The sequence below is a fragment of the Octopus bimaculoides genome, chromosome 9 (assembly GCF_046866305.1).
Source record: "Octopus bimaculoides isolate indiv1 chromosome 9, ASM4686630v1, whole genome shotgun sequence".
Lineage (NCBI taxonomy): Eukaryota > Metazoa > Mollusca > Cephalopoda > Octopoda > Octopodidae > Octopus > Octopus bimaculoides.
Genome location: NC_142936.1, coordinates 35,691,283 through 35,708,798, shown reverse-complemented (window position 1 = coordinate 35,708,798; position 17,516 = coordinate 35,691,283). Strand labels below are relative to the sequence as shown.

The 17,516-nt window shown below is 35.2% G+C and overlaps 1 protein-coding gene across 4 annotated transcripts in view; it reads right to left on the bottom strand.

Moving 5' to 3' along the window:
* LOC106874297 (biogenesis of lysosome-related organelles complex 1 subunit 6) overlaps nt 1-16,782 on the bottom strand; it is a 32,741-nt gene extending 15,959 nt beyond the window's left edge. For 3 of the 4 annotated variants that reach the window (XM_089357430.1, XM_089357429.1, XM_089357431.1), the window contains exons 1-6: nt 16,638-16,782; nt 10,293-10,508; nt 7,415-7,487; nt 4,493-4,589; nt 3,232-3,319; nt 2,728-2,814 (exon numbers count right to left, since the gene is read on the bottom strand). In XM_089357430.1, coding sequence (XP_089213556.1) covers nt 2,728-2,814; nt 3,232-3,319; nt 4,493-4,589; nt 7,415-7,487; nt 10,293-10,457 — 510 coding nt within the window. In that variant the 5' untranslated portion in view covers nt 10,458-10,508; nt 16,638-16,782. Of the gene's footprint in view, nt 1-2,727; nt 2,815-3,231; nt 3,320-4,492; nt 4,590-7,414; nt 7,488-10,292; nt 10,509-16,583; nt 16,608-16,637 lie in introns of those variants that run through there. The other variant, XM_052970623.2, reaches the window with a different exon arrangement.
* Nucleotides 16,783-17,516: the final 734 nt, after the last annotated feature.

Below are 17,516 nucleotides of genomic sequence, written 5' to 3'. Positions count from 1 at the left end.
GCTGGGATAAAGACTGAGGAAGCCAGAAAACCCATGGTGGTGCTCCAGCATGACCGCAGCCACATGGCTGAAACGAGTGAAAGAGTATATTATATACCAGCAGTCGCCCATGCATACCAGCCTCCCCTCTGCATGCCATCAATGTTATCCAAGGGAAAGGCAATGGCCAATACAGTTTAACACCAGTGACATGGCAACTCATTTCTACAGCTGAGTGAACTGGAGCAACGTAAAATAGTGTCTTGCTCAAGAACACAATACACAGCCCAGTTCAGGAATTAAACTCACAACCTCACAACTCTAAGTCTGACACTCTAACCACTGAGCCATGTGCCTTCAGAACTATAATAATAATAATAATAATAATAATAATAATAATAATAATAATAATAATAATAATAATAATGCAGTACCAGGCAATGGCTCTCATGCTTCTGATCTTTACTGATTGGAAGTGTTATCATGTACATTGTTTTGTCTTGGTATAAAAGATGGGCTACAGCAAATATTCACCTCAATACCACAGATTTGCTTGTCAGTTGTTTGACCTTAACCAGTTGAGCATGTCCCTTAGTGGCTGACGATATGTGCATTTCTGATTACCAGCAGAAGTAGTGAGGGAGCACCATAGCCATGTGTTGAGAGGAATTCTTCAGGTTTTGGATAATTCACCTTTGGAAACATGGGTGTTTCATTCAACATCCTTAAAGAACCCTTATTCAGGGACCTTTTGAGCAACATGACTTGAAGAAAATTCTAACTGGGTCCCACCTGCAAGGTCATGCGCTGTTTATCTTGATATGAGATCACCATGTCATGCCTTGTATACTCTTATCAGACGGGTAGTCATGATAGGTATACTGGGCTTCGTATATTTAACCCCAGTGTCACTTTGATGGCTTGTACTGCTCTCTCACTCAATAATAATAATGTTGTTGTTATTGAGTGAGAGAAATTATTATTATCATTATTATTCATATACACACAACAGATTAGACTGTTGGAAAATAAAAGTTCCTAGGCAGCAAGCTGGCAGAAGCGTTAGAACATTAGGCGAAATGCTTAGTGGTATTTGTCTCCATGTTCTGAGTTCAAATTCCACCAAGATCAACTTTGCCTTTCATCCTTTCAGGATCAATAAAACAGGTACCAGTTGTGTACTGGGGTTGATGCAATCAACTATCCCCTTCAACCAACTTTCAGGCCGTGTGCCTATCGTAGAAAGGCTTATTATTATTATTATTGTTATTATTATTATTATTATTATTATTATTATTATTATTACTATGAGGGCAAATGGCCTAGTGGCTAGGGTGATGCACTCAAGATCACGATTCCAATTCCTAGACCGGGTGGTGCATTGTGTTTTTGAGCAAAACACTTCATCTCACGTTGCTGTATGACCACTTCGACACCTAACATGTGGTACCCTATGCACCTGTCCAGACAACATCGATTTGATGGAGAGAGTGAGCTAATGTACACCAGAACATTTGATCCCTATAAACAAATCATTTGTGCAGGTCATCTAGCAAAAGCTGAGTGCTCATATGTCATCTTCAACAGCAAAGTCCATTATTATTATTAAGGTAGCAAACTGGCAGAATTGTTAGGGCAAAAAACATAGTGGAATTTCTTCTGCTTTTTTAGGTTCTGAATTCAAATGCCACCAAGGTCAACTTTGCCTTCCATCCTCTTGGGGGTCGATAAAATAAGTACATGTTTAACATTGGGGTCAATATAATCAACCAATTTCTACCCATAAAATTTCAGGCTTTGTGTCTATAGCAGAAAGAATTATTATTCTTATTAATATTATGGTGGGGGTGGTGGTGGTAGAAACATAATAAATATCATGATGATAATGATGATGATAGCAATAAGAAGCACTGATGTTGATTGCTTCTATATTATATAATAAATGTATAATTAATTCTACATTCTTATGAGAGACCACCACAATAATAACTGCCATTTTCACTTTCACTATCAGCACCAATGCTTCTTAGTACTGTCATTATTAATATCCATCAGACTAGTAAGGCAGCAAACTGACATTAGCATGCTGGGCAAAATGCTTAGCAGCATTTCATTCGTCTTTATGTTCCAAGTTCAAATTTTGCAGAGGTCAACTTTGCCTTTCATGCTTTCAGGAATGATAAAATAAGTACCAGCTGAGGTCTGGAGTCAATGTAATCAACTTACCCCTTCCCCAAAAATTACTGGCCTTGTGCCAAAATTTGAAACCAATATCCATCAGACCAGTACCAACTACAACCATCATTAATATTAACATCCCCATTATCATCATCATCAATTCCTTGCCTTCAACTTACGTCCATTATCACACCTCCACCACCATAATCCAGCATTTCTACCACTACTACTATTATTATAATCCAACTACTAATATGTCACTACTACAATAGTTATATTCTCACCATTCTGCCAACACCATCACACCACTCTACTACCACCAATATACTACTAGCACTGCCACACCACTTTACCACTACTACAGTATGCTACCATCATACAACTCTACCAAAACCACCACAACCACTACCACCACATCACACTGCAAATTAGATCCTCACCATCACACATACCATTCTCAACAATAACAATATTTACATCAACAAAAATTATTTTTTTCCAGTGCAACCCAATGAAGGTTAGCTTACGCTAATAAAGAAAAGGAATGTTATAAAATAGAAGTCAACGTACTTTCAGCTTCACCGATTTGTCTTGAAGTAAAAACATCTGCTTCTTTATTGATAACAATTTGCTATGGTAGATCTTTGCATTAGACAGCTACAAGTAAAAAAACATAAGTTGCATCAGTGCACAGTTAGCTACTGAAATTTTATGCAAGTAAAAATATTTTACATGTGTTTTTACAGGCATTGGCACGACTGTGTGGTTAAGAAGCTTGCTTCCCAACCATGTGGTCTTGAGATTCAAGCCCATCGCACAGTACATTGGGCAGGAGTCTGCTCATATAGCCCAGGGTTGAACTGAAACTTATGAGTGGATTTGATAAATGAAAACGGTAAGATGCCCATTGTATACATGCATGTACTAATGTGTGTGCATGTATGTGTGCGTGTGTGTTTGATTATGTGTATGTGTATGTATGTATGGATACTTGTATGAACTAATAAGATATTAGCCTTTTTGTTATTGTGTGATGAGAGAGAGAGCGACTCAGTTAGATAAAGTATAACTTACAATTTCAGCCAGCTTTTCTCTTGATGAACACTCATCAAACTTGGCATTCTCTTGCTGAACAGTCTCTATAAGAATTTTCTGGTTTTGCCTGGAAATAATTTACAAACATTAGACTAGTGAACATAAATTCTAAAATTCTTTCTATTAGGCTAACTCTAGTGTTTTTGTTATTCCTTACTACTTTCACTAAATAGAAGTAAAAACTAATATTTTTTTAATAGAGACAAGGAAACAAGTTTTCCTTACAAACAATGACGTATGTTAAAAAGTAAACAAACATTGGGTTAATTACTTGGCTCTCAGCATACAAACACAGGCAGGCAGGCAAATAAGTAGATGGGAAAGAAGGAAAGAAAGGCACAGAGAGAGAGAGAAGGGATGTAAACGTGAAATGAAGACAATAAGGAAACCATTTCATTAGTATTGCCAGTATTTTACACATTGAAAAGTGACGAGCAAATGTAAATTTCCAAAAACCATTTCTCCCGAAATGATGATTGTTATATTCAGTAAGAAAAAGAAGAAATCACCTTTTCAATATATTTATTGAGTTAAAGCAGAAACAGTGGAATCCTTGGAAACTAGTGATGTTATGCATCAGTAAAAAGTAATAGAAATAATTTAAACTGTGAAATATATGTTTTATACTGTGAGGAAGAAGTGTTTTGAACAGAAGCCTTCACTGGAGAGAAATGAAGATATATAGTGAGATGAAAGAATGTTATAAAAACAGTCAATATATCTTCACTGTTTGTATTCAGTTAGATATATTGATATTTCTCATTCAACTAGATATTCTTTTACTTGTTTCAGTCATTAGACTGCAGCCATGCTGGGTACCACCTAGAAGAATTTTATTCGAATGAATCAACTCCAGTTTTTTATTCCTACTTTTTATTAAGCCTGGTACTTATTCTATCCATCACTTTTGCTGAACTGCTAAGTTAGAGACGTAAACACACCAACACCAATTGTCAAACAGTGATGGGGAGACAAACAAACACACACACACACATATACTTATACAATGGGCTGCTTTCAGTTTCCAACTACCAAATTCACTCACAAGACATTGGTAGTAGAAGACACTTGCCCAAGGTGCCATGCAATGGAGCTGAACCTGGAACCACATGGTTTGGAAGCAAGCTTCTTACCACACAGCCACTCCTGTGCCTGATACATTGATATTTCTCATCAAAAAGAAAAAAACTTCTCAAACATTTTCTTCTAAGAAACAATTATAAACCAACAACCAACTTACGTCAATTCATGAAGAGATTTTTTGGCCAATTCCAAGTTTGGTAGGAAAAGATCCATTAAATCATGGCTCAGTTTTTGGACATGTTCTTCTGAGATATCTGCAATAAACAAGAACAAAAATCATGAATCAACAGAAAAACTACTTTTGTGAGCATGACCAAAAGTAACAACGGAAACACCACCCATGTTGATAACAATAACAGCAGGCCAATGAAGGAGTCTCTATGTCATCACTTGAATTGCTAGAAATAACAACCCATCACCATCTTTAAAAAGAAAGCACATTTTTAATAATGTATTCTCAGGAAAACTATACCTGAAAAGACAGGGTAGTTTAGGATAGACTACATTTGGTTATAGGTCTGCTGAATGATAACAGCAACACCTAACAGCTAATTAGAGAGATTTTACCAGCATCATTTTAAATGAAATCAGTAAGTGTTCCCACAAATCTTCTATTATTATCTCTGTTTACTGCTACATAACTGGATGGTCAAATGAGTGATAATGACTTAACTGAAGAATCAAGAATTTGTCAATATTCCAGCACTGCCTGAAGCAAACCTCATTTCATCTGTTCCACTTGCTTGGCAGCTGAGCAGGTTAGAGGTAATGATTGAAAGATGTGTCAACAGATGATAATGAATAGTTTGACAGATTAGAATACAAAGATGAAATTGTCTTCCACAAGAATGAGAGTGACAACCACAGACCTCAAGCATAAAACTTTGGAATGATCAGAATAACTCAACATTTTATAAACAGTCCATCTAAAGTATCACCAAAAATATGTCTAATTTTGAAGTTGAATGCTTTGAGCCCACAAGTATGCTTTAGCAGGTGTTATGTTATTTAATTGTAACTCATGGAAGATACAAAAACAGGCAACCACATGATTTTGGGTTAACTAATTTTCAGCCATAAACATAAAACCATATGGCGACCCACTTTTGTGTCTTCTCAGGGTTTAGTCACACATAATCACATTTGCAAAAGCATGCCCATGAGTTCAAAGAGTTAAAAGGCCATCAAAAAGGTTGAAGGTGTCTTAGAATCACTTAGAAAGATCTTTGTCTGCTGTTCACCAGCTATTCATTTAAAGTTATAAATGGCTGTAGTATAAATACTGTAGTATGTACTCACTCATAGTCTGCCTCACCAGTCTGGAAGCCCCATCTTGTCCAGAATATTGATCTACTGGAAGCTATCCAGACAAGTACCCTCTGTCAGTTACTTACCATATCTTGAATGTATTGCTTCTCAAAGTTTCAACATCCAGCAGCTGACTTGATAGAAGCTCACAAGATTATCCACCATCTTTCTGACAACTTTGGCCACTGTCTTTTTTATCAATTCAATACTACTACCATTCATGGACATGCATATAAGATAAAAGGAAAAAACAGCACAACACCTATGACTTTCAGAAACATTTTTCATGTGCAGAATTGTCAAAGCATGGAATAAAGTACCTCCATCAGCTGCTAGCTGTCAGAACACTGCATCCATCAAACATTCCATGCTTCCTGAAGTTCACCAATATTTCTCCTGATGTGTCTTTGCAACCCTTTCTCTTTATGACTATCTTTCGTTTTATTTGTGTGCAGTGCATGTACTTCATTGCTGCCTTTTATTATCTGACTTATAAGCATGCTTTCTGTCCCCTACCCTCATTTAACCTTTTCTGATGAGTTGCAGTGTACCTGAGCACTGTATACAATAAGCTTATTATTAACATCAAGAATTTTTATCAATGAAACAATGTTGCAGCCATGAGCATATATCCACCCTTATGTGCCTCTGACCTCATTCCCTCTCCCACACCTCACATCATTTCCTTATATCTCATCTATCAATGATTATATCTGCTTTCTACACACACTCTTTTTATGTATTACCCCAATAATTTCCTCCTTCCAACCCACTTACATTTTACTTACATTTCCCAAACTGAGATTCACCATTGTCCATACCTTCATCCATGTTCACCATTCACTGCATTCACTTCTATCCTCATCTCTACCATCTGTCACTCTCCTTTCACATTCACATGAACCTACCCTCTCAGCGATTTTCAATTCTCAGTACCTAATCCCTCTTTATCCACCCTCTTGTATCTTCAGGGTATGCCCTGATACCTCATCTCTACCATCCTTTCTCCCTTTTCTGTTGGAACAGCCATGTATCTCCTCTGCAACAAAACACTTGTCCCTGTCTCTCTATTATATTTTAGCTTCTCAACACCTGGCACAAAGCCACCTCACTTAATACTACACCCCAACTTTATTAAGGGATCTAGCCTTGCAAGTTACTTGGTGACCTCACTAGTGCTGGTGCCACAAAAAAGCACCAGTACATTATGTAAAGTGGTTGGTATTAGGAAGGGCATCCAGTCAAAGAAACCTTGCCAAAGCAGAGTCTAACACAGTTCTCTAACTCATCAAATTCTGTCAAGCTGTCCTTCTATGCTAGCATGGAATACAGATGTTAAATGATAATGATGAGGATTACTATCTTTAGTGAATATACTTGAAAATATAAAGTGCAAATAAACTTTAAGTTTTCAAACTTTAAAGAATCCCCACCACCACCATTACTAACACATCTTCTCAGGGCCTGAAAGCAGTCTTGTTCCAAGCCATGGCAATGAATTTGTGTGCCGAGGTACATACTTGTTTAAACCTTATCAAGTAGCTTCAGTTAGTATCATCAGCAGTTTGGGAGGAACTGATGGGCAAATGAATTGTTAAATAACAGTGAAACTTATTGGTTTGATCTCCATCTTAAGAAATGGCTCCTGTGGTGCTTCAGCACTAAATACAAATGAACATGATCAGTATATTTAAATATGAGTCTGAATACATATGGATATGAGTCTGTATATTTATATAGTTGCATGCCTGAAACTTATAAAGTTACTTACATTCAGAAGAATCAAGCTGGTCTTCAATTAATTCTGTGACCTCAACAGCTTCCAAATGATCTTCAGATATTGTCTGCAATTAAATCAAAATTGGTAAAACAAATCTATTCTTTTTTTATTTTTTGCATCAGTCACAAAACTGTGGCCATGTATGAGCAGTCATAAAAGGTTTGGGGCTCTTATATCAGCCCTAGTATTTTGCCCTGCTATTCTTGTTATGACCCTTATAAGGAAAACGTTGACCTGGATGTAATGGGATATAACCAGGATGTAACGAGATACCACAACATTCAGTACACTGAGTTTACCATCCTTCATTGATGTACTCACACATATGTACATACGTACATACGTACCTATGTGTGTATGTATGTATGTATGTGTGTATATATATATATATATAAAATTAATCCCCCAAAAAAAAAGAAAAAACACAACAAAAAAAAACAACAATGCGAAGATGTGGTACATGCAAAGTATTAGCAGACGCTTAGGGAAGGAAAGAAAGGTAGATTTACGTTTCGAGCAGAGCACTTCTTCAGAAACAGGTGACAGAGGAAGGTCCAAGTGAAAAAAAAGACAGAGGAAAAAAATCGCCAACAATCCACATGTGGTTACAAACACACCTTGCCCTCTCCCCATCACACCTTCACCCTCTTTTTCTACTTTCTCTTTCTCTCTTTCTATTTCAGGTAGCCATGTTTTTCTGTTAATGCAAAACACACTCTCTGTCCCTCAATATTATTCCCCACTCAATTAAGGGGTCTTGTCCTGCAAGTTACATGATGACCTCACTACTGCTGGTGCCATGTAAAAAGCACCCAATACAGTCTGTAAAGTAATTGGCATTAAGACGGGCATCCAGCCATAGAAAACCATGCCAAACCGACAGTAGAGCTTACTACAGTCTTCTGAGTTGCCAATTGCTGTCAAACCATCCTACCCATGCTAGCATGATAAACAGACATTAAATTATGATGCTGGTATATATATTCGCCATGATATTTTTTTTTCTCCTTGTTTCTTTCTATGTTCCTTTCAGTTGAAGAGCGTAGCTCGAAACGTCAAAGACTTTCTCTATGCCCGAGCGTTAAACTAATACATCCATTTGTTGTTTACACCACCTGTTTTCTCTGTTGTTTTTTTCGTAAATCCTCCCATATATATATATATTTTCATTCTCCTTCTTCTTGATAATTTGCTTTTTCGCAATGAAAACCGGTTAGAAAAAATCTTTATTAAAATATGCTTCCAGTTCAGCATTCTGGCTTTTTTTCATTTTCCTATTATTTCTCCACGTGCGGTTAACACAACCCCACTATTTACTGACTTATATATATATATATATATATATATATATATATATATATATATACACACAGAAAGAGATGCACACATCCAATTGGCTTCTACATAATCTGTGTCAACTAAATTTCACTATAAGGGTATTAGTCATTCTGAAGATAAAGTCGTAGAAAGACTTGCCCAAGCTTTCACATAAATTTTTCTACTCTACATTACATACTGTGCAACTATAGTCAGCAGTATATCTATAATCACAAGCATCTACTCAGGGAAATTTAGAAGAAATACATAATGATTTTTATCAAGAAGAACCTCTTATCCAAGCTTCTCCCCAACTCAGTAGTTTCCACTTTCTACACAGAAATCTGATACATCTGAACTCTTCCTCTTACTCTTTTAATTCTAAGAAGCTTTTCACTGTACCTACTGTTTCTTTTAGCAACATTGTAGCATTCCAAACAAGTTGTCTATTTTTTATTATCCACAGTCTGTATATTAAAACCTTAAGCAAGATGCATGACAATATTTAGCCAGTATACTTTGCTAAAACAAAAGATACTAATGTGTTAGAGGGTCACAAATGCCTGCCAATTCTTAGACAAGCATTGAGTCAGGCCACTTGCATACATACCCGCATGCATGTACATTCACCTCATTTACATGGAGACATCATGTGGTTACAAAAGAATATGCTCATTTGATGTTACAAGCTTTCCTTCAATTAAACTTATATGTTAACGCATTACCTCCAGTAATAAATATGTTATGACTTATTACAAACGTTTTGCAAATTCTTATTTTTTTGTCATTACATACAAGATGGTGACCCCTCTTTGTCTCACGCTTATTAAATTATAAGATGCCACTTAATTGACATCACTGTACATGCTTACATGGATCAGACAGAGTGTAAGGGAGATTTTCTATGGACAGATGCCCTACCTATCATCAACCCTCACCTGTTTCCAAACAACATAATATTTCCCCATGCCCAGAATGTTTTCACAGAATATTGGAAATGAGTAACTCGTTCACACAATGTCAAGACTTGGAGACACAAACACACACACACACACACATTTGTTTGCCATTTGACTGCAGCCATGCTGGGGCACTGCCTTGAAGGATTTTAGTCGAACAAATTGACCCCAGGACTTATTTTTTAAGCCTAGTACTTATTCTATCGGTCTCTTTTGCTGAACCGCTAATTTACAGGGGCATAAACACACCAACACTGGTTGCCAAGCAGTGAGGGGATGGGGAATACAGACACACACAGACATAGCTATATATATATATATATATATATATATATATATATATATATATGACGGACTTCTTTCAGTTTCTGTCTACCAAATCCACTCACAAGGCTTTGGTTGGCCCAAGGCTACAGTAGAAGACACTTGCCCAAGGTGCCACACAGTGGAACTGAACCTGGAACCATGTGGTTGGGAAGCAAACTTCTTAACCACACTACTCAAGTATCATCATCGTTATCATCATCATCATCAATAACAAAACCAAATTTAGTACTAGCAGTAAGGGCAATAAAAAGGACAGTTCTCATTACCTCTTCATCATCTGTTCTGGTGGAAACAGTGCCAGCCTCACCATCTGCACTCATGGAAATGGCATCATCCTTGTCATCTGAAGTTATACAAGTGGTGTCAGCTTCACTGTCTTTGCTTTTAGACTTGAAGTCTTTACTGTCATCGCAACTAGATGGTAAATCCATAGCTAGAGCTCTTGTAGTAGCTTCCCTGAGAATCAATCTTTAAGCAAGGTACTGTAGATAAAAAAAAAAAAGGGTTAAAATTTTTTTTTCTTTAGTCAGGATTCTTAACTTTCCAATATTTAGTCATATTTCCTGCTTTTTAATTATTTTAAATCTGAATATATTACATCAACTTATATCTTTATTAATTCATGTATCTGGAAAGAATCATATTGTCTTAATGCCTTATCTAACCCACTCACCGGTTCGATTTCCACTCATTTATTATTTATATTTTTCCTTCCAAAATTTTTGTTGGATGCTGACTCTGTTATTAGAGCTGCATTCTTTTTTGCTTGCTTGTGTATATAAATATATATATATATATATATATATATATATATATATATATGTGTGTGTGTGTGTGTGTGTGTGTGTGTGTATGCATATATGTATGCGTATGTGTACATATGTATGTGTATGTATGTATGTATTCTGCATATTCATGTGTTTGTGTGTGCATGTTTGTATTTATGTGTATACATGCCTCCTTGTGTGTGAATGTGTCTATGTGTATGGGTTTGAGTGACTATGTAAGTGCATCTGTTATGTATGGATGTGTCTCCATATGTGTCTTTGTGTGTATGCATGTGTGTGGAGTGTGTGTATATATGATCATGTACTTCCAACTCCTTTTGTGTATGTGTGTGTGTCTTGTCTGTCCATATTACCTATGTATCTATCTATGCATTTATCCAAGCACCTGATGGACCTATTACTCAGACAAATACAGGAGTACATCCTCATAAATGAAACTTGCCCCATACTATTTAGTATAGGGCAAGTTTCATTTATGAGGAAATATACATAGGAGGTAGTGATACCCCAATACCCACAGAATATACATACGTACATTTGCTAGTAGGCTGTTATGTAGGTATATATATATATATATATATATATATATATATATATATTTTAATAGGGAAGTCAGTTTATGAGATTACCCTGGGTTTCCCATCCATAAAGGGTTTAGCTTTATGGCATATTGTGAAACCCCAAAACCTGCTGACACATGAATTCATATAAAGAATCTTGCAAACCAGATTAAAAAACAAAGTTAATTAAATCAGTTACACAGTGTTCATTTAAACCAGTGGTTCTCAACTGGGGTCCACATGACCCTTGGGGGTCCATGTAAGATATTTGCTGTTAAAATTTATGTGCAATAAATTGGTTACACTTCTACAATGCAGGAAGTATTTCAACAATTTTTTTTATATAATTCCTAATAATATTTAATTGTAAAAATATTGTGGGACTCTTTTAAACATTAAATGTCTATGGGGTCAAGTAGAGTAAAATAGGAATTGAAGGGGTCCATAAGTAAAAAATGGTTCAGAATCACTGGTTTAAACATTCATTAAAATACTTGTATGATTTTACATACTGACTTGCATAGGCTTTCGTTTTGCCCGTATTTTACACAAGTTACAGAGATAGGATTCCATTCCCCATTTTTGACTTGTCCTTTACTTCAGGATACTCAATCAGTTGATCAAATGCATTCAGCATTGTCATGGATACCAACCCTCTAAACCAGGCCTGACCAACTCGAATTATATTGTAGGCCACTTTAATCACAGAAAGTTTTTTGGGGGCTGCTTGTAAACTTTATATACTGATAGTCAAATAAGCAAATTACAGAATCAAGAATTTTTCATACTTTTTGTTTGTTTAAAATTATAATATTGTAGACTATTGCTTTATTGCCACTTTTCATTACAATCTTTAATTTTTGATAAAATTTTTTAAATGTTTGTTTAAATAAACCCATTTCAAGAAAGTATCAAGTGGGCCGCAAGACAAAAGTCTGTGGGCTGCATGTGGCCCATGGGCCTCAGGTTGGACAGCCCTGCTCTAAAGCAATGATTCTCAATCATTTTTTTATCCATGGATCCCTTTGATCCTTGTTTTACTCAACTGGACCTCCATAGACATTTGAAGTTTTAAAAAGTCCCCTAATATTTTTATAATTGAATATTATTAGGAATTGTATAATAAAAATTATTGAAATATTTCTTGTATTGTAAAAGTATAAAAGATTTATTGCACATAAATTTTAACTGCAAAAGTCTTAAGTGGACCCCATAAGGGCCATGTAGACCCCAGTTGAGAACCACTGCTCCAAACCAATGAATTTCTGTGGATTGAAATTAGACCAAGATTCAGTTTGCTAGAAAAATCTACCTGTAACATCTCCATTACAAGTGGAACAACTTTATGCAAAGTATCCTCAGTTCCTGTTTCCTTTTACACTTATCAGCAAAACTTAGTCAACTAAAGAGAGCTATTCACTTTCACCAAAAACTATTAGCCACTACTTCAATCAAGATTATCATAAATTTTAAAGATATTTTTATCTATAATCATGGCATATATATTCTATATTCATCTCAGGATTTATTCCCATTAATAATCTCCAAGATATAAATTGACTAATGCCTTCCTATTATTTATTAATTTGGAATAAAGCTACTGTTTTTAAGGAAATACCTAAATAAATGTCTTAAGTATTCTAATAAATAAAATTAGAACCATTTTTGAAATTATACCTTACAAATAAAGGTACCTGAAAGGCTAAGACATAGACATGATTGTGTGGTTAAGAAGTTCACTATCTAACTATGTGGTTTTAGGTTCAGTCCCAGTGCATGGCACCTTGGTAAGTGCTTCTACTGTAGCCCCAGGCTGACCAAAGTCTTGTGAGTGGATCTGGTAGGCAGAAATTGAAATAAGATTTTGTTTGTGTGTGTGTGTGTGTGTGTGTGTGTGTGTGTGTGTGTGTGTGTGTGTGTGTCTGTTTTTCCCCCACATGCTGTCTCCACCAATCACCTCTTTTCTGTACTTTCTCTCCCCCTCTGCTGTTCTCCATCATTTGCTACAGTCACTTATTCTGCCCACTCAGCCAGCCCAAGCCTCTATATCACCTCACCTATTCACATTACCCCAAATGTCCCTCAAGGGTATGTCCTGACACATCTTTGCCATCGTCTTTCACTATCGCTCTCTTTATTTTACTCTGTAACTCTCCCTTCTTTTCCAACAGGGGTATCCTGTTTCTATTCTACAACAAGACACTTATATCTGTCCATCTATACCTATAATCTCTCAACTAACACAAAGCCACACCCCATTAATACTACTCACCCCCTCTTAATTAGGGAGTTTTGTCTTGCAAGGTACTTGGCAACCATGTTGGTGCTGGTGCCACGTAAAAAGCATTCAGTAGACTTTGTAAAGTGGTTTGTGCTAGGAGGGGCATCCAGCTGTAGAAAACAAGCCAAAACAGACAATGGAACCTGGTGCAGCTCCTAAAAAACTGTCCAACCCATACCAGCATAGAAAACGGACATCAAATGATGATGATGCTGCATATATATATATATATGTGTGTGTGTGTGTATACACACACATATATGCATATATGTGTGTATGTATGTATGTGTGTGTGTATATATATACATATATATATATATATATATATATATATATATATATATATATATAGAGAGAGAGAGAGAGAGAGAGAGAGAGAGAGAGAGAGAGAGAGAGAGAGAGAGTATGTGAATATGTATGTGTGTCACATGTGGACCTGTTTGTCTACATTTGCATTCTAATGTACAACCTACAAGTGATAGTGTTGCCAGTTATCCTGTCAACAAGTCTGATCACTTCTTACCTTGGAAGCTGTATAGGAATAAAAGATTCCTTACTAGAAAAACAGGTAAGGGTTGGCAACAAGGACATCCAACTATAAAATAATGCCTTACTAACATATTCATCTAACCCATGCTAACATGGAAAAACGAACATAAAAACAAAAATGCTCTGATGATAGCCCATCTCAGTACAAGTCTGATTCCAAGAAGGAATCCTTACTGGATTTATTCTTATTGAAAGCAAGTTATTATAGTTCCATGCTGGTTCAAAAATCAATATAAGCAAATGCATATCACAAGCAACATACTATTTCAACTCTCTCAACTCTGTGAATACTAGAACTTGTATCTTTGTGAGAAATCAATACCATCCAAGATAATTTATTGATATACGCCATTGCGAAATGAAGAAAAGCATAAAACTGATAGCCTAAGGAGAATTGTTATCAAAAATAAAATTGATTGTTTCATGTAAAGTTGCATTAATGTTGAATATTGTTATTTTATGCAGATATAGTTGAAATAATAAGAAAATAAAGTGGTTTTCTGAAGAGTGGAATCAATTAGATATTTCATTTGATTATAGCAAATGGAATGGTGAATGCCTTTGTGTCATAGTAAGTTCAGTGTAAACTAAAAGAATGATATAATTTAATTTTAAAATAGTACTGCTTCACTTTGTATATAGTGCAAATCCTCTTGACAAATGTACAAATATATTACAACAAATTATTTTGCCTTCCCTAAAAGCTTAAAATTTTATCTGCTTAAGCATAGCACTGATATGTCACCTTGTTCCTTTACAATTCTCCTCAGAGATATCAGTAAAAAAAAAATCTCCAAATTTTGACCTTTAATTCCAATATATTATTGATATTCAGTTATTTCATCAATACCCAGAAGGAAATAAAGATTAACCAAATTTCTTAAAACTTGAATGTAACACTGAAACCTTACTTAAGAAATATTTGATCATTTGTCTGCCATTCTATCACTTCACTATTAACTCACCACCACCCATACCTACCAGAAACAATTTTTAACTCTTTAAAATAACAAACATCATAGTAATCACTCAATCCAACAAAGAGCTTCTGCATTTTCGTTTGACCTGCTAGAAATAGCAACCAAAGTCCCCTTCAAACCACAACCTACAGTTTTAAAAGAAAAAGGAAAATATATCTAATAGTGTAGTCCTAGATACACTATGGTTGAAAAATAGACGTGGTCACAGGAAATATGTTTAATCACAAGTCTGTTAGATGAAGCTGACCTAGGGCTAAACAATAAGATAGTAATAACAATGCGCTTAATATTTCCCGTTTTCTCCTGCTAAACTGAGATGAACGTTGCATGAAGTTTCTATGGAATACAATCACAGGAATTCGAAGAGATGAGTTGTAAAAGGGAAAAATATCATGCATCATTTTCACCTTTGCCCTTACGGTATTATTTGATCCTTTTACCCGCACGATGTTCACTAAGAAAAAAAACTCGGATTTTTTTGCGTGGAATCAAATACCATGCAATTTACCAATCTTTCTATAGTCGGATGTCCTTCCTGCTCTAAACTTCTTGACATATCAACTTTAGCTTCAACCTTTGTGCAACGGAAATATATATTTATAATTTAAACAATGGTAAATATAATTAAAATGTAATAATCCGCTTAATTGGAAGTAATCGAAAAATATATATATTGTAAATTAACCCACTACTTTACTTCTGAACATAGGGTGAGATGGTCAACCCCTTTCTATTGTTGTTGTAGACCCAAATCAGCCCTGTTCGAGCATATCAAAGATGATAAAAGCCATTGACCATCCCGTTTTTTAACATCGTCCAATGTTCCTTTTTTAAGAGACAATATTTGATAAGATGGATTTAACTGTTCTTTCAAGTAAGTCGATAGTTTACCTAGTGGCTTCATCGTACTCACTGTAATTAAACAGTTGTTAAAGTAAAACTTACAGAAAAATTAATTTTATTACCAGAAACGTAATAAAAGCAGATCCTAAGACTCAGTTTTCTTTAACGAGGTAATTCTAATACGATTTAAAAAATATCCTAGAATCAACTTATATAATTATATTAAATTATAGCTTATATAATTATATATTATAGTATACAGAATGAAAATGAAGAAATATTAACTCAATGCTCAATACACTTGGTGGTATTTCTCGAAAATATAAAAATTCTAATGTGAACAGTGTTTACATTTTGGCCTGGATATACGTAACGTTGTTGTTACTTCAACTGATATTAAAATAACTCTAAATTTATTTACAGTTGAATGGTTACGTATAATTGACTTTTTAAAACTTTTGTTCAATACAATTAATTAAATTTAAAAGATTTTAGGTTAATACTTGGTGATGGGTGTTTAGCAAATACTGAACCATTAACAACAACATACCCATACCTGAGGAGAGAAATCTGACATATCATTCAGTAATGAAGGAATAATTTTCCATACCTTGATCCGTTACAAATACCACTCATACTTTATACACTGTCACCATTTATAATAATAAAACAGAACATTTGTTGCTTAATGAACGCCTCTACATCACTAGATATTCCAAAGAACTTGGGACTCATTCAAGTCATGTGACTAGAAATCATAACGAAGTTATTCCCCTTCGTTCTTCGGTTGTTGCTGGTCTATATTACTCCTTTGGTCTACCTCGATAATCCAGCCTTCATATCTTATTTTTAGACATAATATATCCAGAACCATATTATCTAATGTATCTTATCTTGTCTATCACAGCAGAATGTGGCTTTAAAGATATTTGGCTGCTATCTCCCTAGGTAGACCCACCCACTTGAGCTCTCCCTCTAGCTTTCAATACAATTGTATTTTATCAAATGCAGCAGGTCCGTTTATTTATTTATTTTTTTACAAACTCAATGCTCATTACCTTCGCAGACTCTCCAGGGCAGATTAGACCGAAAGGGTTGTTGCTCAGTTTGAACATCTGCAAAGAGTCATCTGCAGGAAACTGAGTAGAACGGGAATCCGTAGCTTGAATATTCTTAAGAGAAGTGTGCCGCCGAATTTGTTTCTTCATGACGTTTTGCAAAATAGATAATTTTTCATGAAATTTTCTACAAATTCCTTTCAGATAGTGCAGATGGCGATTACATTGGAACTTGATTTGAAAAACTAGGAGAACGGATATTACACGCATCTAGACTTTGTTTCCTCATACGTTTTGATTATGTAAATTACAATTATGTAGAAAAACATTGCTTTTGAGGACCTTTCCTTTGTTAAATGAATATTTTTTTTTAATAAAATGAAATTGGCTAAATTACGATATGAGTACCATAGTTGTCAAAAAAAATGCAC